Raw genomic sequence first — 12,722 nt, forward strand, 5'->3', positions numbered from 1 at the left:
AGGCAGTGCTTATTGCAGTTCCCTTTGTTTTTCTTGTGACTTTCTAACAGACTTAGGGGACAAGGGGGTCTCTTACAGGGTATGTCCTGGCAACCGGAATATTAGGGCAGGGTGATTTATTTTCCAAAGGAACAAAGAATTGAGAACATACTTCTAGGCCTGTGAGAGAATAAGTTTGAACAGCTAATCCTCTCCTCTGATCTTCATCATCCAAATGCGATCTTGTTTGACAGGGGCTGTGGTGAAACGATGATGGTCAGGGTGATACCAAGTAGGTAAATGGGTCCTGAGCTAAATATCTGGTCCAGCAGTCCCAAGGCACCATTCACCTGGCCAGGATTCTGACTTCCCCTAAGCTAGTCCAGCATGATTTCAGGCCACCAGTTCCGAGGGAACCAGGGCTACCAACAATCAGGGTGTCTGTTAAACAAGAGCGCTGGGACGTATGGTCAGGTGAGGTGACTTACCCAAGGTCCCCCACCCAGGTCCCTGACCCTCAACCCAGCAGGCGTTCCAACCTGGCAGCTAGTTCAGGGCCTTGAGGTGTTAGGCATTACAACTTCTTGTTTCAAGTCTAGAATCAGCCCAGGGCCACAGTCTTATCTGGTTTTTTTTTTTTTTTTTTTTTTTGGTCTTTCTAGGGCCACACTCGTGTCATATGAAAGTTCCCAGGCTAGGAGTTGAATCAGAGCTGTAGTCTCTGGCCCTACATCACAGCAACACCGGATCTGAGCTGAGTCTGCTATCTACACCACAGCTCATGACAACATTGGATCCTTAACCCACAGAGTGAGGCCAGGGATCAAAGCCGAGTCCTCATGGACACTAGTTTGGGTTTGTTACTGCTGAGGCACAATGGGAACGCCAGTCTTGTCCTGCTTTTGACCTCCAAAATCAATGGTCATTCATCAGGTAGGTCAAGGGCTGTCTTCCCAATAGCTTGGGAGGCTGGCTTTAAGAAAAGTGTCTACAACTGAAACAGAATTACTAAATTTTGTGATCCCTGCTTTTAGGAGCAGGAAGTTAGATGACAAGTGATGGTGAAGACAAACCCTGCCTAAGGAGGGCAGTGGAGCACTCCTCCCTCACTACAATGACCTATTTCAGAATTAAGGTTAACAAGTGGCTGTATCTTTAATAACCTTTTTTAAAAGCTAGTAACGACTTGGGGATGTTTATTCTGAGCAGAGTATCAAAAAAGTCAGGTGAGCAAGATTTGGTTTTTATTTGTTTTAATTTTTCAGCTGAGCCCTGGGCATAATCTGTAAGGAAAACAGAAGAAATACTAAAACCACCTTTAAATTTTAACACACACAAAAGAAGAGGGTCATCCTGGGGGAAGTAGCAATACAGGTATATTTTATTTCACATTTTATTAGTAGACAGATGGCAGAAAAAGACAAAATAAACCACTAAAGGGGAAGGTGAACACAAAATGCATCAGGTAATCTTTTCTCATAAGTTAAACTGAAGAAAAACATCTACAATTTCAGCTAAGAAAACTATTAAAGTCAGGTGTGTCCTGCTGGTTTCAGAATAGTTGAAAATTGCATCTGAATCTTTGTAAATGTAAACCTTTTTAAAAATCAGGAAGGGTGGAGAGTTAATTTTCAGTGGAGAACTACACATTTTCCCCTTCAATCGCTTACTAGGTGTGTCCTAAACAAAAGGACAACAGCAAATAAAGAAGCAAATAATTACCAGGGAGGAGGAACAAAAGGGTCTACAAAAAAGTTTGGCTAATAGAAAAGAACTCTGGAATGATATGAAATGAAAGTGAGGAAGACTGTGAGAAGCAACAGCAGAATCATGATGATACACTTTGTCCACCAGCCTCAAAATACACAGACCCAAAGAGCATCCAGAGGCCTCAAATCAGAATCAAAAGGAACCTAAAAATGCAGGATTCTGAATTCATGTTACAGTAAATAATCACAACTGTACTCACAGGACTGTAGCCTGAGCCTGAGCTCTCCACTCCCAAGACTAGAATTGACATGCTCAAGTCTTCTGCCACAGGCTGTGTTCTCAGGACAGAGCTCTGGAACCAGCATCTGGGTTTTACAAGTCAGTCTGAGCTATTAGGATGTCTACCTCTTAGCACATCAACACATCTCAGTCTTTTTGGGGACTGATTGTGCACCCCAAAGGGCTGAGAGGTATGACCTCCACCTGGCTCTCTGGCTCCCTGAGTCAATGTGCAACAGAGGCCAACAGGGCCTACTGGGACAGGGCTGAGCAGCATAGCACCTCCCACAATGCCAAGTTGTCTGGCCTGCCCTGGGAGAGAAATGCTTGTGCAGGAAGGGGAAAGAAAGGCTTTAGTTTTAGAGCTCTAATAGAGTGAGACCTAGCTACTGGCTGTAAACTTGAGTGTGTGTGTTGGGAAGGTAGGGGTGGTGGGGGCGATCAGAACATTAGGAGACTTTGGGCTCCAGAAGATTTGCAGGTATCTCTAAGTGTTACTTAAGTGTGTTTGCACTCAGTGTTCTGTCACAGGACAGCTAGCTACTCTGTTCTCTGAATCTGACTGGAGTCACTAGATTCAGGGGTGCAGGTAGCCTGTGGAGTTTAGACAGATTCTGGGACTGGCTCAACACTGTCCCATGTGAACCTTAGCACGTTAAACATTCCCACTTAATACCAGACCAAAACTATGAGTCCAGACAGGGCTGCTGGGAATTAGTAAATGTTTGGAGAGTTTGAAGAGCGAATGAAACCCCTGAGATCAGAAAGGAAGGAGGAACTAAGGACATAAGCATCACCTACTCTGCCCCAGGCTCCACCCTGCCCCTGTCCCTCATCAACTCTTACGTCGTTCTGAACTGTACCATCTGAAGAAAAGGAGTTGATGCTAACGCACAGGGATATGAACTATGCTGTATTTTCCCTCCAAAATTTTCCCCACTGAAAGAACACTGCCCTCCTTGAACTAGCCCGCTCCCACAAGAAATCACCACCAAGTTCTGAAATTCCTGGTTGGTGAAGGCTGACAGGACTCGGTATTGTTCGGAGTGACATACGATTGAGGGGAATCACGGCGGCAGCAATCACATGGCAGGAAGATCTATCGTTGTCCAGACACTGCCTGCAGTCAGCTCCCTCGGCTCTGCCAGAAGAGTCAGAGAGTCTCCGGGGAAAGCTCCATGCACAGCTTCTGCTTGTGATCCACAGCCCAGGAACAGTGAAAAGGAAACTCCAGGTCACAGCCAATGAGGAAAGCGGGAGCCAGTCACTCATGTCTCACATATATCCACAGTTACTATCAGTATAAGCAGCTCAATGAAAACCAAAATCTTAACACATGCACCTAGTAGTAATACTGAGTAATTCAAACTGACTACTTAAAAAAAAAAAAAAAATCCTCATGGTGAGAGTGTATCTTTCAGGGAAAGGTTATGTTAAATACAGATGTTTTCTCTCCCAACAGTGGTCACCAGTAGTTTGATTTTCACCCCCAGCAGCATCAACCAAAATTGGCATAGTGATTTAACTTTCCATCACTAAGACTCCACACACATACTAATCCCACTCTCTCCCCATTCCCTGGGGGGAAAATAACTGCCTTCAAAATAAATAGCAATCAAGTGCTCAGTTCTATGTAAAGTATGAATATTTATTTCAGGCTTTAGATCCCAATCAATTTCAAAAAACAAAATCTGATTTCTCTCCTAAAGTAGCTGAGGCCTCTGTGTCAGGATGGTTTTCTTGGAGGCTGAAGGGGCTATGCCCTTAGGAACACACTTTATCAGGTTCAGCACAAAGTCCCTGATGCCCACTGTGCCCCAGCCTTAAGAAGGGAAAGAAACAAAATTCACCACCATGGGGCTGAACAAATGCACACACACTAAGGTAAATGAGCAGCTAAACCTTGGCAAATTTTGCTTTAAAAAAAAAAAAGTAAGTTTGTTTTGGGGGGGTATTATGCTTCTTATGCTTTTTTTTTTTCCTTTTTGCTACCCAGCATATGCAGCACTTGTGAACTCCCAATGGGTTCCCAGCATTAAACACTTAAATGTCTTTATGAAACATCTTGACTATTTAATTCTTCAAGAATCTAAAAACAGACCAAACGTGTTTTGCTGTGAACGCTTTGTAGAGACGAAGTGAGGCAGGAGTTTGGGATCAAAGAAAAAGAAAAAAAAAAAAAAAAATCAATAAAGAGATTGAAGGGTAAAGAATGCAAGAATTCAGACATTCTCTGGAGGATTACTTTCTCTCCATTAAGAGGTCCATAAAAAGGAGCAAACTGAGATCCTTAAGGGGAGTCAGCAGGAGCCGTGTTTATTTCCCCACCCCCGTGCTAGCTTTTGCTGAGGGGCCACTGCTAGGTCCCCACTTGCTCCCCTCCCTTTGGCCTGAGACGGCAGGGCAGTGCAGGGGCACTGAAGGAGCGCGTCACGACTCCTCATTCCCAGAATCATCATCATCATAACAGTCGGCATCTTCCTCCTCCTCATCTTCATCATCAATGTCGTCGTCATACAAGTCGTCATAAAGCAAATCTGAGCTGTTGTCATTGGAAGGCACTTTAGTTTTGATGCAATATTCTGCCAGGGTTGTGGGGACCTTCACTCCATCCTTTTCTGCTTCGGCTTTAGTGGCTGAAACCTGTTTCCTGAAGGTAAGAGAGTTTATATAAGTCTCTGGATGATAGATGTATATATAATTGGCCTGAATAATCCAAGATTCCTTATGACTCAGGTTTTTGAACTTTGTTACCTACTTACCTAAAAGCATTTGACAAACACCCTCTACTGCACCATTCTAGCCCGTTGTGTACAACTCTACTGAAGACTGTTTAAAGCCATGGATCTCAAATGCTCATTAGCCAGAAATCACCTCAGAGATTTTTTTCTGCCTAGTCTTCTCACACTAAATGCAACCCCAACAACTCAATAATCTTCCTACTGAGAGTAGAATCCAAAAGTCTTAGGATCAACCTGACTGCTACTTTTTCTCACCACCATTACTTTCTCCAATTCCAAAACATTCAGGCCACTCTGGGTTTTTCTGTGTGGACCAGTTACTCTTTGCTCTTCATATGGTTGCCTGCTTCTTGTCACTCAGATCTGAACTTTGGAGGAGGCCTGTTTTGGCAATCCAATTTAAAGCAGCCATTCAGGAGTTCCCGTCGTGGTGCAGTGGTTAACGAATCCGACTAGGAACCATGAGGTTGCGGGTTCGATCCCTGCCCTTGCTCAGTGGGTTAACGATCCGGCGTGGCCGTGAGCTGTGGTGTAGGTTGCAGACGTGGCTCGGATCCTGCGTTGCTGTGCCTCTGGCATAGGCTGGTGGCTACAGCTCTGATTAGACCCCTAGCCTGGGAACCTCCATGTGCCGTGGGAGCAGCCCAAGAAATGCCAAAAAAATAAAAAATAAAAAAATAAAATAAAAAAATAAAGCAGCCATTCATATCCTACTTACCACAATCTAGTATTTTTTTCCTCTTTAGTATCTTCCTCCATTGTTCATTTTTCTGTCATTCTCTTTGCCCTTGAGTGTGAACCTAACTTGTCTATCTAATTCTATTTCCTCAGTTCCTAGAATACACATACAGCTGTGTAACAAATATTGACTGTTTGAATGCATGAAGGTTAATGCTTCCTTCAATAAGTTAAAATTTGACCCCTTAGGGGACGTGAGAAAACATCAAGCCACTATTCTCCCTGTCCTCCTCCTGCCTCTTTAATTAGATTTCATTAGTCACTCTTGCTGCCTTGCACCTGATGTTGGGGCTTCCAAGCTTAACTATCTTATCCATTCCCATGGTTTTAACCCTTTATACTGACTGACAGTTTGCAATTCATCAGGGCCCAGCCCTCTCTTCTCAACTCTATACCCCTATATTAGTATATGTCTCAATCCTAATGTTCCAAAGGAACCCTAACTCTACAAGCCTGCATTTACCACTGCCCACCTCCACAGCTGGTTTCTGCCGTCTTTCTTCTCACTAAGAGTATTCAGTTCCTAAAAATCATCATCTCCAAAGTGAAGTATTTTCAATTTAGTTTTCAGATCAACCATGATGCTTGTCACCTGGTCAACACTGGAACTCAAATAGGATTGTCCCTCCCCAAAATCTTTAAGTGACACTCCATTACCTCTAAGATTAAGGACCAAATGCCTTATGACTTCAGTACCTTTTAATTTCATTACTTCTTAAATCAGAATTTACATTCAAGTACAACTACTTACAATTCTCATGCTGTTCACACCTGTGTTTTACCAAACAGTTTCTCTCTGAAGAGTCTTTTTCCTTCTTTTTACCTGAAAAAATCTTGGTTACGAGGCATCATCTCTCCTAGGAACTCCACAGCATTATATATTCCTTCTACTGCATCTCGTGTAAGCTTCTAGAGATCATATTACAGTCATTTGTTTGTTTACAATCAAAACTATGAGCTCCTCACTAAGACAGACTGTGCCTTAAATCCTCCTTTCCGTGAACATTAGGCTCTAGTCCTGTTTGAGGTGAAAGACGGGAATGCTTCCTCACTCTACTTCATGTCTAAACTTTCATCAATCTTTGAAATAGAACCAAAATATAGATGCCCAGATTCTATCCTTGTAATCTCATTAAATGACTGGATTTAGGGAGAGGGTCGCATCTATATTATTTGGCTGTCAGATGACATGCATTTCTCTGCCTTTTTTTTCATATCACAAAGTACCATGTCAACTATACAGAGAAGGACGTGATTTGTGTAAATTCTAGTGCTTACTAAAAGTCCTGTAAACAGACTGTGCTGGAACTGTCCTTAATTAATCCTGGAGTACTCAGGATTGAGTATCCCTTTTATAGTATATTTTATCAGTATTCACTATCCCTTTTTAGATGGTAAACTAAAGATCCCAGAAAGTTAACTTATAAAAAGGTCACATGAGGGGTGGCAGAGCTAGGAGAAGATTCCAAGTCTCTTGATTCTTATTCTAGGGCTCTGTTAAACCATATGCTAGTACTGCTGATAATGATACCCAGAAGAAACTTGCTGCTATGGTCAAAAAGGCCAAAGGGTAATAAAAATTTTGAAAGTAAAAATACTTGGAATGTCTGGAAGGGCTTGAGTGTTTGCTACACTTAAAGGACATGCTGAAAGTCCAGAACAATGTCCTAAAATGATTAGGAGCAAGAGTTTGCAAACTTGACTAGTTCAGAACCTGGAAGTTTTGGTTCCCAGGAAACAGATACGCCACAGCATTATCTTCTAGTGTGTTTTCTCCCAAAAGCCAAAGTCATTAGGCTCAGGCAGAAATCTCTTCCTAAACAATAAATCCAATTGAGAGAAATGGACTTTGATTCCACTATGTGAAGACAAAGTAATCAAACAGAAGACAAAACACCTTACCTAATGATTTCAGCATATTCTTTGTCTTTTCCTTTACTGTCCCTCCATTTCCTGAACATAACCGAAGCATCCACATTGGCTGGGGAGAAGGTGTTGGGCTCGTTAAGCAATGAGATTACACTTAACAGGATAGTCCTAAAAACAGGAAGAAAGGGTCAGCTACGAATACTCATACTCACAGTATTCAAGAGTATTTTGTTATAAATTTAAGACTATCATATTTGAGGCCTTTGGGGAATGGAAAGAGTGCCAAAATTTTCTTTTCAGTACCCATCTGGCTAAGCTAGGAATAAGTTGCTACCTGGGAGACAAAGCAGAGGGAATCTGAGTTTAGCATAAAGGCCATGTTGCAAGGCAAAACATGAACTCTGTAGAAGGTGCTGTCTTAAAAGGCTACGATCTACAAAAAAATGAAGGTCTGGAACGTATTTTAAAAATTACAAGTGCAACAGGAAAAGACAGAAGCAAAAAAGAAAAAAATTAGCTTGAAGGCAATCTTTTCATGGGAGAGGATAAATGGTGCTACTCCATATATCTATTTTGTATCATACCTGCAGGGAAGAGTTAAGAAACAGTATCATATACAAAATAATTTCTTTTCCATACCTCTAAGGGAAGCAAGACAGAATTAAGCAGGAGAAAAAGCAATAGCCTCGACATGGAAGAATTAGTTTCTGAATAATAGGAATCTTGATTCAAAAATATTTACTAAGCACTTACTATGTGCCAGAGGCACCAAGTGAGATGTTGGATGTACAATAGTGAGTGAGTTAGATGCCATCCCTGCTCTCTCGGGGCTTAGAAATCTTGTGGGAAATTTTCATCCACATATAAAAACTAGACACCTTAATCACAGGGAATAAAGATAGACAAAATAAGCTGAATAAGCTCCAAAATTGTCCAAAATAGTTCCCAGGCTTTTCCCCCCTAAAAGCTATGTGCATATAGGTAAGGAGAAACATGGGAGGAAAAATTAAATTTCTCTACCTTTTCTCATTGGTGCGAGGTTATAGATTGTGTTGTTGCAAAATAGCCTTTTGCTCCTGGCCCCAAGCAAAAAATAAAGGGAGGGAACCAGGCAATTAGATGTTTGATTTGATGAAACCTTTTCCTAAAAAGGGTAAAGAGTTTTGTTATGTGATTATACAAGACTATGACAAAGAAACTTTCAAAGAAATCCATTTACATATACATATACCCCCCTTCCTATTAGGTTAAGAATAACTCCTTATTGTACCCCACCCCCCGCCGCCATCCTTCTGGATTTCTTTGGTAATTATACTAAGATTCATAGAAATTCATTACTGCCAAAAGTGGGAAACAGACTGACAGTATCTTAGAAGCAAAAGAAAAATGTGTGTAGGAAATTCCATAAGGACTGCTTCAGGGAAAAAAAAAAAAAAAGGCTGTTACAAAAATAAGCAGGATAAAACCAAATTGGTTTAACTTAACCAGATCAGCACTGGTAATGATGGAAATATGTAATTTGTATTATCCAATATGGTCACCACTAGCCACAGGTGGTCATGGAGCACTTTGAAAAGGAGACCACACAACTGAAGAAATGAGTTTCTAATATTAAGTTTAAATAGCCACATGTAGTTAGTGGCTCTCCACACTGGACAACACAGGACTAGATGAATTATATTCACTGAATTAGGAAATTTTTCCCACAAGTGGTTTCAGTAAGTTAATTTTCTTACATCTTGTGTTTATTATTAAAATACCACATTGAGAAATAATTTTTTTAAAACGGTGAATCATCCCTGCCCATCAAAAGGAAAAGGACCTCACTTCTAACCAGGTACTACTTTTAAGTGAATGATGCTTTCAGAAACATTAGGCACTAACTTCAGTTGACTGTGATATTGGTTATTAGCCCAGAACGTTTTTACTTCCTCATTTGGCTGGAGAGCAAAGTCATTTTTGTACAGGGAATCCTTTCCACTGGTCCTGGCGAGGTTAATTTCCTTCTCCTAGTACACCTTCAAATACCAACCATGGCACACCTTCATTAAAAAAAAACTTACCTACCCACAGCGTTACACAGCGCTGGCAAAGGATTTCACCAAACTGGGCCAATCAGAACCCTGGTGGGAACTATGATGGTTATAAACTAATAGCAGAAAGGTAGTTGGACTGACAACTGTGAGACCAGGGAAATCCTAGGTCACGAGGCCATCTCTGTCACCAAGTGTTGAGAGCCTTCCTAACAGTAAGGCCAATGTAGAGCAAAAAAGAATAGAGACGTTTTTCCCCGCCTCTAACAAAGATTCCTGATGCAATTCATATGTGATACTCCTATTCAAAATTTCCCAAATAGTATATTGTGAGTGGGTTATAGGTAAATTATGTGTGATTCCCTCAGGCAGTTGGGAGAACAGAACTTGGGACAACTTAAGCCCCTGGAACAATAACTGGCCAAAGGAGCATCTTTAGTTTACTGCATTATGATCTACAAATACTCTCATTTTTTCTATGTACCATGACTGTAAAAAACTGGGAAGCAGTATCATATATAGCACTTCTACCAAAATAATTTAACAAAGGTGTTACACCGTAGCATGGTAAACAACTCTACAAGTGAAGTATTATTAATCCTACCTTCAAAGAATGGAAAAACTGAACTAGGAAGACAATACTGGTAGAATATACAAAACAATTATTCCTAGAGCTATTCCAATGTTTACCCCCTCCCCCTGTTTTTTGCTTTTTTTTTTTTTTTTTTAAATTTTTGGTCTTTTTAGGGCCACAATGGTGGCATATGGGGAGGTTCCTGGGCTAGGGGATGAATTGGAGCTGTAGCTGCTGGCCTACGCTGCAGCCACAGCAACACCAGATCTGAGCGTGTCTTTGACCTACACCACAGCTCTCAGCATTGCCGGATCCTTTAACCCACCAAGCAAGGCTAGGGATCAAACCCGTATCCTCATGGATATTAAGTTCATTACCACTGAGCCACAACGGGAACTCCTACCTCTTTCTTTGGTTTCTATTTTGTTGTTGTTAGTTTGGGTAAGTATTTAAAAACCTTTATTCATTTACTGTATTTTTTTTCCAGAAGAAAAACATTAAAGGGAGATATGACAGGCTAATGGGTCTCCCTGGAAACCATGCAGGAAACCTGGAATTTTGTGGGATTAGAGATTGTCATTTTCCCTCCAATGTATAAACATACTCTCCAGGCAGCATGTGAGATAGAAAGGATTCATTCTTAAAAAAAACAAAACAAACAAACAAACAAAAACAAAAAAAAAACCTCCTCTTACTTGACTCTTAAAATATAAGCAGAAATATAGAAAGTAAGAGAGCTTAAGATTCTTAGGTTTTACAGGCCTTAATATGATAAAAACTGATGTTTGGGGAAGTGAAGCTCAGTGCCTGACCCTTCTAGTTGACCTAGAAGGGTTCTTTCAATCTCTCATTTATACATTTCAAAATATGGATCAGGGAGTTCCCACTGTGGCTCAGCAGTAACAAACCCAACTAGGATCCATACAGACATAGGTTTGATACCTGGCCCTGCTCAATGGGTTAATAAGGATCCGACATTGCCTCAAGCTGCAGCATAGGTCACAAATGTGGCTCAGAACCCACACCACTGTGGCTGTGGTGTAGCTGGCAGCTGCAACTCCGAGTCAACCCCTAGCCTGGGAATTTCCATATGCTGTGGGTATGCACCCTCCCCCCACCCAAAAAAAAGATGGATCAGTAACACCAGAAGATGACCCAGTTAAACTCAGTCCTTGTTCTATATTTTCAAGGCAGAGGAGGAATTTATAGACGATATCGTGACAAAAGATTCTGTTATGACTGAGAAGATAAAATGTGGTAGCTTAATGGGTCACATACTACAAATAGTTTTTCTTTATGCTGATAAAGCAGCAATATACAACAGTTCCTGCTGTGTAGTCCCTGGAGCTTCTGCTGACTGACACATCCCTGAGAACACATGGCAGGAACAAGGGTCTCAGATTAAAATACACAAAACCACAACGTCAGAATATTTTAGTTTAAAAGGGAAAATTTTTAAATACACAAAAAATATATCAATTGCACAGGATGAAACTAGCAAACTGAGTTCAGTGGGATACAATGTGCAAATGTCAAGGAAGAAAAAAAAAATCGCTCTAGCTCAGAGCTGGGTTTATAGGAGCCCTAGAAATAACATAGCTATAGCCATCTCCTCTGACCTTGCCTACTTTGCCATCTAATAATACTTGGGGTGGTCCTTAGCTCCCTGTCCTTTGAGTAGGCTGTAGAGAAGATGGGCAGGGAAACATCCTCTACCCTACTCCTGAGAGACCCTTCTATATGAAGCCATGGCCTCTGGAGTGGATCCATAAAACTGGTCCTATGCTGTAGCTTCACAGTGGCAAAGAAAACACTGTTATCCATCCTTCAAAGGAAAGCAAAATCCTACTAAAGACTACTTTCTTGTCCAAGAGCCTGCAGAGGTATGGTAGGTAGTTCTGGGGGTGGTGTCTCAGAGAAAGCACTTATGAATTCTACTGCAACTGAGAACCCCACCCTAGAAAGCTCCCACTTGGTTCTAGACAGTGTGGATAATGGCACATTTTGTTTCTTCTACTAAGAAGAAGATGCATGGTGCTGTGGGCTCCTAATCAGATGCATGTGGCAGCATCATGAGCCACCACCCTCCCAACTTCATTTTTTTGCTGACTAAACCCGACCCCTCAAAATTTCTCACTTCCATAAGGAACTCTCAGTCCCCTAAACTTAATCCCAGACATCTGAGGATAGGCCTCTGTACCCCTTCTTCCAGAAAAAGTATCCTAGTTTCCTCTGAGAAGAGGAGAACTACTAAGCTATTAGTGGAATAGCGGGCTGATGCTCTGGAACCCAACAACTGTAGCAAAACCATGTTTTTCTTGTTTTCCCCTTGGGCCAACTCTCAACTACTCACTAGGTCTAGTTATAGAAATTGACTTAGGCTCTCAAAAAGAACTGTTATTCAGGTTAAAAAAAAGTGTTCTACATAAAACTTCATTTCTAAATATGTTTACTGAGGTGCTAAATGAAAGATTAGTACAGGCAATCATGTATAAGTCCAAATATATGTGAACAAAAAACAACTTTCAGATAACAGTGCCATGCAGCAGTCAAGACCCTACAACATGAGAGTTCCCATCGTGGCTCAAGAGGTAGCAAACCCGACCAGGACCCATGAGGATGTGGGTTTGATCCCTGGACTTCTCAGTGGGTTAAGGATCTGGCATTGCTGTAAGCTGTGGTGCAGGCCAGCAGCTGTAGCTCCAATTTGACCCCTGGCCTAGGAACTTCTACATGCCGAGGGAGCAGCCCTGAAAAGCAAAAATAAATAAATAAATAAACAAAAATAAAAAAGACCGT

At 41.4% G+C, this 12,722-nt stretch overlaps 1 protein-coding gene across 5 annotated transcripts in view; it reads right to left on the reverse strand.

Annotated features, from left to right (window-relative positions):
• Positions 1-1,215: 1,215 nt before the first annotated feature.
• Positions 1,216-12,722, reverse strand: part of UBE2R2 (ubiquitin conjugating enzyme E2 R2) — a 120,942-nt gene continuing 109,435 nt past the window's right edge. For 3 of the 5 annotated variants that reach the window (XM_021064700.2, XM_084979891.1, XM_084979892.1), the window contains 2 exons: positions 7,350-7,484; positions 1,216-4,618 (listed from right to left, as the gene is read on the reverse strand). In XM_021064700.2, the coding sequence (XP_020920359.1) occupies positions 4,399-4,618; positions 7,350-7,484 (355 nt within the window). In that variant the 3' untranslated portion in view covers positions 1,216-4,398. Of the gene's footprint in view, positions 4,619-7,349; positions 7,485-8,336; positions 8,461-10,051; positions 10,258-12,722 lie in introns of those variants that run through there. The other 2 variants (XR_014817777.1, XR_014817778.1) reach the window with 2 other exon arrangements.

Source organism: Sus scrofa, chromosome 10, assembly GCF_054392235.1.
Source record: "Sus scrofa isolate SSC_HxYL_T2T_F1_AM1 chromosome 10, Sscrofa_HxYL_maternal_Yorkshire_Landrace_v2.0, whole genome shotgun sequence".
NCBI classification, from domain to species: Eukaryota; Metazoa; Chordata; class Mammalia; order Artiodactyla; family Suidae; genus Sus; species Sus scrofa.